This window comes from Tupaia chinensis, unplaced genomic scaffold (genome assembly GCF_000334495.1).
Source record: "Tupaia chinensis unplaced genomic scaffold, TupChi_1.0 Scaffold000187_1, whole genome shotgun sequence".
Classification (NCBI taxonomy): domain Eukaryota; kingdom Metazoa; phylum Chordata; class Mammalia; order Scandentia; family Tupaiidae; genus Tupaia; species Tupaia belangeri.
In genome coordinates, this window is record NW_006159662.1 from 2,823,295 (window position 1) to 2,837,490 (window position 14,196).

Sequence of the window (14,196 nt, forward strand, 5' to 3'; positions counted from 1 at the left end):
TGTGTGTGTGTGTGTGTGTGTGTGCCCAAGATCCCGAGAGGAGAATGGAGGAGAAGGGATTGTGGCGTGGCCATCCCCCCTGGAGGGTGATTTCTTGCTTTCTGTCTCTCTGTCTCTCTCTGTCTGTCTGGTGAGCGCACTCGCCCTATAGCGAAAAACCTCTCCAAAAAAAACCATTCCCAGTCACACCCTGCCCCCCCCCCCTTTAACTGGCTAAGTGACCTCAGGGCCTTCTCCCTCAGGCACTTGATTTTCTTATGTGTGGTTGGGGGGAACTTCGGCCCTGCCACTCTACAGGAGGTTCTCAGAACCAGAAATGCTGAGTCATGGTGCACTGCCATGAAGCTGGATGCCCGAAGATCTGCCCTGCTGACTCCCAATGGACGTCCAATGGTATCAAGACAGCCCTTCCATGATACTTGGCCACTTACAACGATCATTTTCCAAACACGCTGTGTCTCTTATGTTTGTAAATTCCCTTGTAACTTTGGATGTTTCTCCTTCACCCCAACATGCCTCGGACCCATTTATTTATTCAACAGAGAGATGGTTAGTTCAAGCCTAGACTCTGAAGTTAGGCCTGGGTTTCAATTTACCTTCCCACCTATGAACCTACGATGTTCTTCAGGCCACTTAACATCTCTAAGCCTCATTTTCTCCGTCCATGAGACGGGGCTAATCCTACCTCCTCATGTGCGGTCTTGGTGAGATGCTGTACATGCAGAGCTTTGCGCAGTGTCTGGTAGCTAATCTGCACTTGTTCAATAATATTACTTACATATAAACAACTATGATTATGTAGTAAGAGCAAAACCATAATTTTGTAATGAATAAAATTGGGATTTTTGAACCTATGTAGAGTTCTATAAGTCTATCACATACTCTGAAAAGAGAACTTTTTGGTTTTCCTAAGCACACTCCAGGCTTTGGGTCTGTATTCATAGAATTTGGCAGGCAAGGTCACCTTCAGCCTCTTCTTTTATTACTTGCTTTTATAGATTCAGATCCAATCTCCTCTCCACTTTAATCTTTCCAAATCTCCAAGACCCCGATCTTTTTTATCTCTCTGCCAAGCTTAACATTAAAATGGGCCGCTCAGCTTCGGCCAGGCAGCACTGTCGTATTTCAGGAGCTCTGATCTGTCAGCTCTGCTAGAAGCTTAGTCCATTGTTGCTTAATAATAATACCTTCTACTGGGATCGTACTTCAGATTTTTTTCAAAGTATTGCATCTGCCGTTGCATTTTATCACCCCAGCAGTCTTGTAGAGTGGGCAGGGCGGGTCTTGTCATTCTTCTCGGTGGCAGCACAGTTCCCGAAATGGGTTTCGCAGAACTTGGTGCCATTTGCAGGTCAAACAAGTGTAGAAGATGCTGGAATAAGCACAGCTCAATAGGCTTTTCAGGTTTTTAATGCAATGTGCCATATGATTCTTCAAGAGCTAGATGCAATGCTTCCCAAGTTTTTTTTCCACCAGAGTCCTTTTTTTTTTGAGAGGTTTTTGCTATAGGACATGTGCGCTCACCAGACAGAGAGAGACAGAGAGACAGAAAGTGAGAAATCACCCCCTCAGGGGGGTGGCCCCGTCACAATCCCCTCTCCTCCATTCTCCTCTCGGGATCTTGGGCACGCACGCACATGCGCCCGGCATGAGTTCCAAGCCACCAGGTCCGGGACGCAAACCGTGGTTGACTACATGGGAGTCCAGCAACACAGCCATTACACTAACTGCTGGACCCTTCCACCAGATTCCTTTTTTTTCTTAGAATATTCTATAGCACTAGTGCTCCATGGAGCCTACCTTGGAAAACACTCACGGAGGTGGTACCAAAAAGGGTTTGGGAGTGAGGCAAGGCGCGAGTCAAATGTACACTGCCACCTGCCAGCTGAGCGATCCAGTGCGAGGTTCTCAATCTCTCTGATCCTGTTTGCTTACCTATAAAATGGGGGTGGTAATAGAGCTGTACGAATTAAAATAGTAAAGTGCTTAGCAAGAGGCCTAGCAATGAGACATCCGATCTTCTTTAGCTTTTATTTCTACTCCCTTCCTCCATGTTTTCTGGGAGAGAAATGAACCTCAGGAGGGCTGATTTTCCAACATTACACAGATGTTTTGTGGCAGGGCTCAGTTTTCCGCTCAAGGCTCTTGGCAGTACATGGGCAGTTGTTCTACTCGGCAGTCTTGTCCCTTCCTTTCTTTCTCTTCCCCTTACCTCTGCTAGTCTTCCTTGGGGTTCAAGAAATAGGCACCTGGGACCAGGAGTTAGCGTAATGGCTATGTCGCTGGACTCCCATGTAGTCAACCGTGGTTGGCGTCCTGGACCCGGTGGCTTAAAACTCACGCCGGGCGCGTGTGCGTAGGTGCCCAAGATCCCGAGAGGAGAATGAAGGAGAAGGGATTGTGGCATGGCCATCCCCCCTGGGGGGTGATTTCTCGCTTTCTGTCTCTCTGTCTCTCTCTGTCTGTCTGGTGAGCACACGCACCCTATAGCAAAAATAACCTCTCCAAAAAAATAAAAGAAATAGACACCTCTAGCAGGGTCCCCACACTGTGATCCACCGTGACCTCAGTTAGCCCAGATCACAGGCACGTGCCCGAAGTGCTCAGGGATGTCCCAGGAAGTAAACCCAGGACCTTCCCACGTGCGTTCGGTCCCATTGCTGCTGCTCTACTGCCTGGCCTCCGTCCTCTGGGTTCTAATTCCATTTCCTCTGCCGGATGTCGGGGATTTTGTGAGCCTCAAGTGTAAATATAAATGAAAGTGCTCAGCAAGCTGCTATGAGAATCTGAACTATCTTAACCTGCATCACTCCAGGGCTCTTCACAGAACTGGCTCCGGCAGGCAGCCTGCCCTGCCACCCTTCAGCCCCTCCTGGGGACCCCACTTCTTCCTGTTAGGACACTGTCCCACCTTGATAGTAACCTGGCGCTGTTGTCTCACATTTGCCAGCTTGAGAACTCTGCAAGTGACAGTGCCTAGGACGCCATTGCAGATTCCATGGGAGCAAGCTCAGGGCCCACACACAGTAGGTGCTTGATTAAACATTTGTATTGGGCACGAGCCGTCCAGCTCCCATGCCCTTGCATGGGGAATGCATGACTTGCTAGGGAAGGCTGGCCGTTTAGCTTTTCATCTCCCTCCCTGGTCAAAGCCAATATAGGAAGGACTGATGCAGCCCCAGCCCCGGAGATCTCCGGCCTTGCAGACATGGTACCTTTGCAGACACAAATCAGGAAGCCAGAATACGGCTTGTTTTAGAGATCAATCAGCTCTCCCAGGTCAAGCTAAGGCAGGGCTGGTGCTGGGGAATCCAGGCCAGGAGGCCCTCCTTGCCTCAAACAGCACTGATCTTCCCTACTCTTCCCCTCCCACAGCAAGCTCACCCTCTGCACAAGAGTCTGGCTTCTTTCCCCTTTCAGCTGTGTCAACATCCACCCGTGCCTCGGGTCTCTGCTGAGGCGTGATGCCATCCCTTGGGCAGTGCCCCTGGGACACCAGCAGGGTGCTGAGCTTGGAGGGCCCTGCTAAGGTGCTGGAGCACCTCTTTCCTGAACATCACTCACATCCTAGTTCTTAACTTCTGACTTGTGATATTGCAAGGGGTGCTGAAAATGCAGACAGCACACACCCTTGCAAACATGACTGGCTTGGGTGAGAGGACATCTGGGTTGTCCCAGACTCCATCGTCTTCTAGAGACACCTCTGCCTGCTTCTGAGTCCCACAGGGTGAGCCCCTTCTGAGCTGTTGTCGCATCCTGGGCTTTCTTGTTAGAGGAGTTGCTACATGATAATGTTGTCACTTGCTTGCTGGGCACAGTGCCACTGACTTTAGCAGGCAGACAACTCACCTGGCTCTTGTCATGTGGATGGGAAACGTTTCCGGGGCAAGAACTCTTCGTGGTCATGTTCGTAACCCCCACATCTGACACAGTGCATTGTGAATGAATGAATGAGTGGTAGCACCCGGCAAGAGGGACTTCCAGAGAGGACGAGGGGTCCCTGTGGGGGCCTGTCAGAAAGCAGTGAATTCCTGATGGGGAGCAGAGGGGCGTGCATCTCTGCTGTAGGGGTCTGGTGTCCAGGAAGTCGCCTGGTGGACTTTGTTCATCCACTGAGTCAGGCAAGGTGGGCCTTAGTCGTTGCCCGGGGCCCCTCATCGTGGTGTTCTCAGGGCCATGGCCATGACCTCCTGCTCTCCCTCTCTCTGCCTCCAGAGCCTACTCTGCTGCTGGAACCGCGGCAGCTGCTGCCCAGCCACTGTCAGGAAGATGAGCGGCTGCGGGAGGAAGGCCTTGACCCTGCTGAGCAGCGTCTTTGCTGTCTGCGGCCTGGGTCTCCTGGGCATCGCCGTCAGCACCGACTACTGGCTGTACCTGGAGGAGGGAGTGATCCTGCCCCAGAACCAGAGTACTGAGATCAAGATGTCCCTGCACTCGGGACTCTGGCGGGTCTGCTTCCTTGCAGGTGAGAGCCCTGGGGCTGGGGTCAGCCCTTACCCCCGGGAAACCTGCCCCAAGAGGTCTCTCCTTGGCAAGATATGCCTGGGACATTCTGGAAGGAGGCAGACTGCCCCAGATGGCCCCCTTAAACTCTAAGCGGTGCTCTCTCCAGCAACCAGGACCCGTTCTAAACTCAAGCCCTGACTGGGGATGTCTCATTGAGCTAGACTTCTCTCCTGAAAGACGAATGTCACCACATCTTTCCCATCCTCTGCCTCCCAGGGCTGAATGAGAATGACACGGCACGGGTCTCCGATGTGCTTGCATGCCATAGCGCGAACAACTACTGAGCTCGTGTAATCCTCCCAACAGCACTGCAAGGCAGGCCATGTTACTCTGCACTTTGCAAATGAGGAAATGAAGGTTTGGGAGGCAAAAGCACTTCAACTCAGCTTCACCTGTACCCTCTAGTTTATAGCATAGCAAATACTTAGGTTGCCTTATTCCTCCATCCATGAAATGGCACAGATAAAACACACACACAGGTCCTTCCAGCCTCATAGGATGGTATAGGACCTTTGTTTAGGAATTATTTATTTAATTTTATTAATTATTATTATTAATTTGCTAGAGGGCTCATGTGCTCATGAAAGAGAGAGAGAGCAAGCTGCCAGGTCCAGGACTTGAACCACAGTCAGCCATATGGGAATCTAGTGCCTTAGCCACCATGCCACCTACTGGCCCCAGATGGTATAGGATTTGATCCTGCCTGTCTGGGCTTCCCTTTCACTCACTTAGGGCTTCTCTGAAACTCTGGAGTTCCTACTCTAGGAGGTCTGTCCTCCATCCCTTTACCATCCCTAGGACCAGCCCGCACGAGGAAAGCATCTCATGTCAGTGGCTAGAGGCTGCAAGCCTGAGCTGGCCAAGATTGCCACAGTGTCATCATGGTATAGGATTTGATCCTGCCTGTCTGGGCTTCCCTTTCACTCACTTAGGGCTTCTCTGAAACTCTGGAGTTCCTACTCTAGGAGGTCTGTCCTCCATCCCTTTACCATCCCTAGGACCAGCCCGCACGAGGAAAGCATCTCATGTCAGTGGCTAGAGGCTGCAAGCCTGAGCTGGCCAAGATTGCCACAGTGTCATCTCTGGGTCCTCTTGGATAGGACCCTATAACCTGTGTGTGTGGAGGGGGGGGTGTGTGTGGAAGAGACATGGCTTGGTTCTCACAGTTTTCTCCCCCAGCTTTATGGGCAGGGGTGGTGGTTGGCTGCCACAGGTACAGAGCAGCAGGGCTTGGCCTCCTGGTCACTTGTTGACTCTGATTTGGGAATGACATCCAACCCTGACGTCGTCTCCCATGGCTCCAGCCTGTGTGGCTTCAGTCTCGGACTAAATCAACAGAGCCTGAAATCACCAGATCTGGTTTCCAAAGTGGTTGACAAGGCTTTAGGGGTTCTACTTTGTGACACTGCCACCAGGGAATCTAAATCAGCCCCGGACCATCTTTAGCCCCTTCTGTCCAAAGGCATGAGGTAGCATCAAATGTCTATTCAGCATGGAGAGAGTGCAGGGCTGAGCTTTTTCCATGGACATCAATGCTTGGTCCATCCTCACAGAAGTGCTCCACGGAGAAAGGCGGTGATGTCAGAACATGCTCCCAACCCCCTGCTGTGGGTGACCAGCCAGGCACAGGACCTACTAAGGTTTGGATCCTGTCTGGGTTCAAAGACACAGTGGGCCAAAGATCCTAAAAGCATCTGAAATGCCATTTGAATGTACCAACTTCAAATCCGTTTTCAAGAAAGATCTGGAAATAGAATTGATTCTTGTCTCCACAGGTGAGGAGCGGGGACGCTGCTTCACCATAGAATATGTGATGCCCATGAACACCCAGATGACATCCGAGTCCACGGTCAACGTTCTAAGTAGGTGCCTCAGACTTTCCAACCTGGGCCACTGACTGGACAGAGAGGACGAAGACAGAGGGAAAGCCGGGGTGACCAATGGATTGTATTTCTCAGGAGCTAATGTCCTTCAGCTCAGCTGACTGTGTCAGCCTGAGTTCCTTAAGGCTCTGCAGATGAATTTTCTAGCAGTGGAATTTTCTAGTGCTGGAGTCACCCAAGTCTTGAGACCCAGGCAAGTGAGTGGGCATCCACACCAAGGGAACTGAACCCTCTGGATGCCAATAAAACTGACTTCATGGACTTGGCCTCAGCCAGAGTTGGTTCAGACCTTTAGAATGAACTTGCAATGCTGTGGTACAATTTAGATACTAAGCACTGGAGTTACCACAGTCACCACAGGTTTAAGGTCTTGGTCCCCCAACAAGACTGCCCCAACTTCACTAACGGCCACAAGTTCAGAGGTCCTCAGGTCACCTACACTTCTGACCAGCTGGTTACAAATTCAGGAGTACCCATGATTCCTCAGGTTCAAAACTTTGCTAGAACAACTTACAGAACTCAGGGAAGCAGGAACCTGACTTACCAGTACAGTTTTATAAAATTTACAAGTCAGGACCAGTCAAAGAGACATATAGGGCCAGAAATGAAAGGGTGCTGAGCTTCAGTCTCTTCTCTCATGGGATCGGTATCTGTCACCCCAGACACATTGATGTGTTCATCAACCAGGAAGCTCAACAGAGCTCTGGTGTCCAGAGTTTTTAGTGGGTTTCATTACATAGGCATGTCTGATTGAATTATTGGTCATGTGACGGATCTCAACCTCCAGGTGCCCTCTGCTCCCCAGAAGTCAGGCGCAAAAAAAACACTTGGTGGTCTTTCTAGCACCAATCCAGAGTCACTTCATTAGCACAAATTCAGATGTGGCAAGGGGCCCACCATGAATAACGTGAATTCCATTTTGGAAATTCCAAGGATTTAGAGGTTGTCTCTCAGGAACCAGGAACAGAGATCAAACTATTTATCATGTAACAACTGAACTGCTTCCCAGTGACCGTTCCCTGTACCACTCAGTGCCGTCGTTGTCCACGAAAATGGTGAATTTCCCCAGGAAAGGAAGCAAGATGGGGTGACCAGGTCCTTCCATGGCTGCCTGGCTGGCCGACAGCTGAGACTCTCGGGAAGGAAATAGTTTATATCTGGAGGAGAAGACAGAGGCCCTGACTATGTGGACACTTGAAGTCAGACCTTCCAGCCTCCCTCAGGGACAAAGGACTCGCTAGTTCTGGGAGGCCCCCAGGGCACCTAATGGAGAATAAACTTGGGGAACACATGCAGGCGTAGGGGTTTCAGGACCCATTGGTAGACACTGCCAGAATGGTGGGAGGGTGAACAAGTCACTGGAGGCTGACAGGCTGTCCTTTGTCCCCTTAATTAGAAATGATTCGCTCGGCCACTCCATTCCCTCTGGTCAGCCTGTTCTTCATGTTCATTGGGTTTATCCTGAGCAACATTGGCCACATCCGTCCCCACAGGACAATACTGGCCTTTGTCTCTGGCATCTTCTTTATCCTCTCAGGTAAGTTATGCTATTTTATTTTTGGGCACTCAGGACTTTTGATATTTAACTCCTAAACAGCTCTATGTTGCAAAGGCCTGGTCAGGGCTCTGAGTTAACCTCTGGCACTGGAAATAGGACAAGCTGAGTCAGTAATCTGGATAAAACGGGGTCAGAGCTAGAGGAGACTTCAGATGACCCCAGGGCTATCCATGACCTTCTAGAAGAGCATCAGAGGCTCCAGGCAAGGAGTGACTTGACAGGCTCACCCTGGGGCCACACTGGGATTAGAACACTGGGTTCTTTCCTCACTCCACACATCACCCCCCTTACTTTTTTATTTACTTAATTTTATTTATTAATTCATTTATTTTAATGTGACCATAGAGAGAGAGAGGAAGCGAAAAAGCAAGCTTCCAGATTCAGGACTTGAACTGTGGTCAGTCATGAGGGAATGTCCAGTGCTTTAACCACCAGCCACCTGCTGGTCCCTACCTTCTTTGGAAATAATGACGCAGCAACAGGAGTGACTTGGACCTTGTGTGAGGGGTCTTCCCCCAAAATCCATGAAAAATACTTATTTTAGAAAACAATATGCATGGATTTCAAAATTGTTGGCACCAAAATAAAGTCATACTTCAATTCCATTTTCCACAAACTTTTTCAAGTCCCCTCATATCTTAGGTGACCTAAACTGATCAATTAGGGAGGAAGGAACTGGAGGAAATGCTCAAATGGAAAATGGTGGGTGGAAAGCTTGAATAATGGATGGATGGATGGATGGATGGAAGGATGGATGGATGGAAGGAAGGAAAAACAGCCGTTGGACATTCTAATTGCCACCTGACTCTCAAGTCCTTTTAGGATCCTTTTCCCAACACTTTCCTGTCAGCAGAGCTTGGGAGCCAAGTGACATTCAGAATGTCCGATGCCCAAGAGCCATTCTTTCTCCTTCCATTCATCCATTCATCTGCCCATCCACAGACCCATCTATCCTTTAGTTTGTACATCTGTCCATGCCTGTGTGTCAGTCTGCCTGCCAACTCCTCTGCCACCCCTTCTACACCTACTAATCCATTTTTCCAACCTTCTGCCAATCAACCTAACACATTTACTGAGTACCTGCAATGTCATTAGCCCATCCTTTGCTAAGAGGTGTAGACCCAGAGTTAAGCTTGCGCTTTGTTTTTCCTTCTATGAACTTCACAACGGCCAAGGCTATTCCATAGCTTCAAGATACCTGAGGTTTCTCTGCAGGCTCAGAACTCCAGAATTAAGCGGGGGCACATGAAGTCATTTTATTTATTTTTAAGGTTGTTTTAATGATAACAATAAAGAGGTTCGTTTGGGACAGCAGTGATCCAAATCTGAGTTAAGTACAAAAGAAGATTGGAATCACACCTATTTTTCTTTAATATTCATCCTTGAAGTTGCTCTCCATTTCAGAAAATAATGTGAGTAGAATTAAAGCTGAACACTCACAGCAGAGTAATTAATTATGTTCTGATTCAGTTACAGCTGCTAACTGATGAGGTAGCCTGAGGCAGTCCCGTGCACAATGGCAGAGTTGGGGTGCACTGGCCTCCTCATCTACTGCTGCTGCCATCTGGGCAAACTCTTCCCCTCTCCTGCCTGAGGATCTGAGTGGCCACACCCTGTGATCGAGTGGGCTACCCAGGCCACAGCTACCACGGTAGACCCCACCAATGGGGATATGCACCACCCATCACTGGACACAGGGATTAGAGGCCCTGACCACCTCTGCCAAGGACACCATTTTAGTAAAAGCCACTTGCTAGCTCAGTGGTTTACACCCCTAGATCCCATTAGTGTCACCTGAGAAACTTTTAAGGCAACAGTGCCAAGGCCCCAGTCTAGGCCCAATGAACAGAATGTCCAAGGCAGGAGTTCAGGCATAGATGTGACAGTGTAGGCCTGGGATGAGAACTCCAACCCGTGGCTCAGGAGTTAAAAACTGAACTTTCTCTTATATGCTACCTTCTGCTATCTACTGGGTCATCAGAAAACTCATGACATTTCTCTGTTTTTCTATGTAAAATTGTGTCATGACTTTTCCGAAGACCTAATAGAAGGTGCTGGTCTAGACAGGGTCCTCAAGAGGAAAGCTCCTGCTCCCCTGAGAACGTCTTGCTTCCGTGAGGCTGACAGCTTTGTTCCTGAACCCCAGGGGAGGACACCACAGCAGTGAGCTCCTGGGCCTCTGTGCTGAGTGTCCCTGCCCTCCCCTGCCTCCCCCAGGTCTGTCGCTCGTGGTGGGCCTGGTGCTCTATATCTCCAGTATCAACGATGAGATGCTCAACAGGACCAAGGACGCGGAGACCTACTTCAACTACAAGTATGGGTGGTCGTTCGCCTTCGCCGCCATCTCCTTCCTTTTAACAGAGGTAAAGCCCAGGCACTGAGCCTCTGGGACAGGCTGGGTGGGGCCAGGCACCCTGCACCACCCACTCTCCTTCCCTTCCTCATCCCCCGTACGTGTCACACACACCCTTACCTGCCCGAGTCTCCTCCGTCCTGGAGGTGCCCAGGGCCGGCCCTGACCAGCTGCCTCCTCTGTTTTCCTCTCATTGCAGAGTGCTGGGGTGATGTCTGTGTACCTGTTCATGAAGAGGTACACTGCCGAGGACCTGTACAGGCCTCACCCCGGCTTCTACCGCCCTCGTCTGAGCAACTGCTCCGATTACTCAGGCCAGTTCCTGCACCCGGACGCCTGGGTCCGAGGCCGCAGCCCCTCCGACATCTCCAGCGACGCCTCCCTGCAGATGAACAGCAACTACCCAGCCTTGCTCAAGTGCCCTGAGTACGACCAGATGTCGTCTTCTCCCTGCTGAGCCTCGGCCACCTCTCTCCCTGGACTGGGGACAACCAGACAGCCCTCCCTGTCTCCCCTGCTGGTCCCTGAGCCCCAAGCCTGTGGTTGGCCGGCCAGGCCGCTCCATGCTTCACTGTTGTTACTTGACCGGTCCTTCCCCTTATTCCCCCAAGTAGCTCTCACTGTCCCCTGTGTGGGAGTGGGAGAGTCTGGAGTCAGGGGGTGAGCTGATTGGCTGAGAGCTGGTGAAGCCCCACCTCTGGAGTGCCAATCAAAGCAGTGGCTCTGGGAAGCAGCAGGTTGGCCCAGGCCAGAGGCTGGAGTTCTAGGTGAACATCGTTCCTGCACCGCCCACCCCAGGGCCCCAGGCCAAGGCCCACTCTGAGGTGCCAAGTTCCTCCCACAGACCCACCTGGACCCCTGTGCTTGCCAAGAAGCGTGATCCTCACGCTCATGATCTGGGCCATCGGGCCAAAAGGTGACTCAGTGTGGAGGTTCGGCTGCTCAGAAACGTCAGGCAGGCAGTATTCCTTCTGAAATCCTTATCCCTTCTCGTCAACCCTTCTCTCCATACCACGTGGGTCTGTGACCCCTCAACCCCAGGCTGTGTATCTGCCCTCCTCCTCCCACCAGAGCTCAGCTGGGGACCTGGGCCCTAAGGGGCTGTTAAGGGCCAAGGATATCTTATTATGTATGGCCCCTCGATAACACATTCGAAGGGGTCTTTAATGCCTTAACCCAAAGAAGGGATGCTGAGAGGATTTTTGAGTTTGTCTGGCCTGAGTTGTCATCACCAGGGACTCTTTACTGCCCTGGGGACATGGTCTCTGCTTAACAAGGGCAGTATTTGCAGACCAGGGCCCTAAAATCTAATCATGCACAGATTGTCTATACCACCTAAATAGAAGGCAGCTTTCAAAGTGGGTCTTGGACTGGATTTATGACACTGGGTGTGTTTCGAGCCTAAGCAGCCAGACCCAGAATGATGGACTCCTGAGGTCTGAACATTCAGGGGCTGCCCAGGTAGAATATGGAGCATCTGCTTCCTATTATGGGACCCACATGGAAAAATCAGATAGCTCCAGAAGACAAGGCAGCTTGAGGCCTGTCTCCTGGTGGGAAACAAGAGATGAGGAGGTTTGACACACTTTGCCCAAAGTCCTGGGAGTCCCTGGGAGCCAGTGTAAGCCAGGACCCCTTCGGTTCTCTGGGTGTCAGCTCTGCTTGTACATTTTGGGGTTTGAGATCTTGAGCAGCAAAACAACGCCGAGCTCTCTCTGCTGTGTGATTTTGCTATGCCAGCTGTTCCTACTCTCTTGAAGATACCCCTAGGTTCTTTTTTCTTTGCTTTTTAATTTTGCCAGAAGGCGTGTGTGCCCGCCACAGAGAGACAGAGCCTAAGTGGGAAAACACCCACATGGAGGATGGCCACGCCACAATCCCTTCTCCATCCTCTAGATTTGGGGGACACACATACACACAACTGGTATGTTTTTTTTAAGCTGCCAGGTCTGGGACGTGAACCACGCAGTCAGCCATATGGGACCCGCTGCCTTAACCATCACTCCACAGCTTGGTCCAGGTTCTGAAAAGGCAAAGCCACAGTGGGCCACACTTGGGCTCCAGCAGGTGGGTCAGGAAGCCGCACACCTGATGTACGTGACCTTCAGGAAGGTACTATAGTAGTCAGCTTGTGCTTGCAACAAACTGTTAGAGACGCGGGCGCGGCCGTGTGCTTAAAAACACATGTTTATTTCCTCGTAGTTCTGGGGCCAAAGTCAAAGATCTCGGAGGCCCCTCTCCCGAGCCTGCAGATGGCACTGGCTCACTGTGTCCACACGTGGTCTCTGTGCCTGTGTGCCCCTGGCGTCCCTCCCTTCCTCTAAGGACACTGGTCATATTGGATTAGGGTCAGTAGGCAAGTCATTCCTTTTTTTTTTTTTTTTTTTAATGCCAGAAGGCATGTGCGTTCACCAGCGAGGACAGCAGGAAAGACATGGTAAGCCTCTTCCTCCATTTCTCTTCCTGCCGGGATTCAGGTCACGCACACACACACACCCAGCATGTTTTCCGAGCTGCAGGGGCTGGGAATCCACCTGCAGTGGGCTGTGTGAGATCCGGTTCCCTTAATTACGAGGCTACAGGCTGGCCCAATTACTTTTCATTTAATCACCTCTTTAAGGGCCCTCTCTCCAAATATAGTCATGTTCTCAGGCACAAGGGAGGGGATGTTAGGGCTTCAGCATGAAGCTGGTGGGGGAGGCACACAAATTAGCCCACCATAGGCGGGTTGTTCGGTAACTGGATTTTTCCATTTTGTTTCCAATGCAATCGAGGAAAAAATTGGAGAAGCTAGTTCTGAGCCTCATCCAGTCACTAACTCGCCATCCCAGCCAGCCCCTTCTCCTCCGAGGGGTGTCACCTAGATTGTTTCCAAGCCCACCCCCACACCCACTCCCCACCTGATGATTCAGTCTCATAGAAAGCTCCATGTTGCCCTTAGATATGACTTTTCAACCCTGGCCTGTGAACTGACTGCAACCACAGAGGCCCCAACTCCTCGCCCAACCACTACTGTACTCTTAGGTTATTTTTCAAGAAGAATACACAAACCACGTTCTCCCCAGAGCCAAGGGGTCTGTTCGTGAGCTTGGGGAGCATTAGGTAGTATTTCCAGGCAGGGCAGTAGTTTCAGTGTGCTCTACTCCACGTTTTGTCAATGTAATTAGTTCCTAAAATGCACTTTTCTCTCCCTAAAACACGCTTTCTCTGTCGCTGTGCCCGGCTTGTTAGTGTGCACGTGGAAAACAATAGAATCCGCTCCGAAATACAAGGCCGATGGTTGACCGTGACATCATTAACATGGTCCTTTCCAGCCTGGGCGCCGGGCGGCTGAGTGAAGGCTCTCACCTGGGAGCTGTGGGCTTAGCTTGTCTTAGGAATGGGGTCCAGGCCACTTTCTTTCTCATGGGGGTGGGTGAACACGCTCATAGTTATGCCAACCTCATCGGTTCCTTCCGGTCTGTAAATGAATCTCCGAACTGAGGTCTGTCTGCAGCCTCTCCTCAAAAGATTTTTATCAAACATTAAAGTGTTTATAAACTCAACTCAGAAATCCTCAGTTAGAGCCTCTTTCCTCAATGCACTCTCTCTGATCTTGTTTTCTTACTACTATAAAAAAAATACTTTGGTGGTGGCGCTTTCTTTTCTTTTTCTGGTCACTCTCCCAGGGGGAGGGGTAGGCTCACGCCCAGAGTCAGTCGTGGACTATGCGGTAAAGTGACTCAGGGTTACCAGGCACCAAGAAGAAGCGATGCTGATGTTGGTCCCCTCCCAGCAGAACTCACCACCCACCTCCTAGTTCCACAGGTCAGTGACACTCCGCCCAGTACCCCCAGGCCACCAAAGGCATAGTCTGTCACCAGGGCTGCATGCAGAGTTCAGAGGGATGAACTGGG

General features: G+C 50.8%; 1 protein-coding gene across 1 annotated transcript; it reads left to right on the forward strand.

Moving 5' to 3' along the window:
• The first annotated feature begins 4,269 nt into the window (after positions 1-4,269).
• On the forward strand, positions 4,270-12,130 carry CACNG5 (calcium voltage-gated channel auxiliary subunit gamma 5). Its single transcript, XM_006146763.1, has 5 exons — positions 4,270-4,465; positions 6,282-6,368; positions 7,786-7,926; positions 10,165-10,310; positions 10,500-12,130. Exons 1-5 carry the CDS (start codon positions 4,270-4,272, stop codon positions 10,755-10,757), a joined length of 828 nt encoding a protein of 275 aa, XP_006146825.1. The 3' UTR covers positions 10,758-12,130.
• Positions 12,131-14,196: the final 2,066 nt, after the last annotated feature.

What these genes read in the sequence shown, in the direction of transcription:
- CACNG5 (XM_006146763.1), top strand. Translation starts at nt 4,270, where the DNA reads ATGAGCGGCTGCGGGAGGAAGGCCTTGACCCTGCTGAGCAGCGTCTTT. An exon ending in GTCCACGGTCAACGTTCTAA is followed by an intron (nt 6,369 to 7,785) that starts GTAGGTGCCTCA and finishes CCCCTTAATTAG; the next exon opens with AAATGATTCGCTCGGCCACT. An exon ending in TCTCCTTCCTTTTAACAGAG is followed by an intron (nt 10,311 to 10,499) that starts GTAAAGCCCAGG and finishes CTCTCATTGCAG; the next exon opens with AGTGCTGGGGTGATGTCTGT.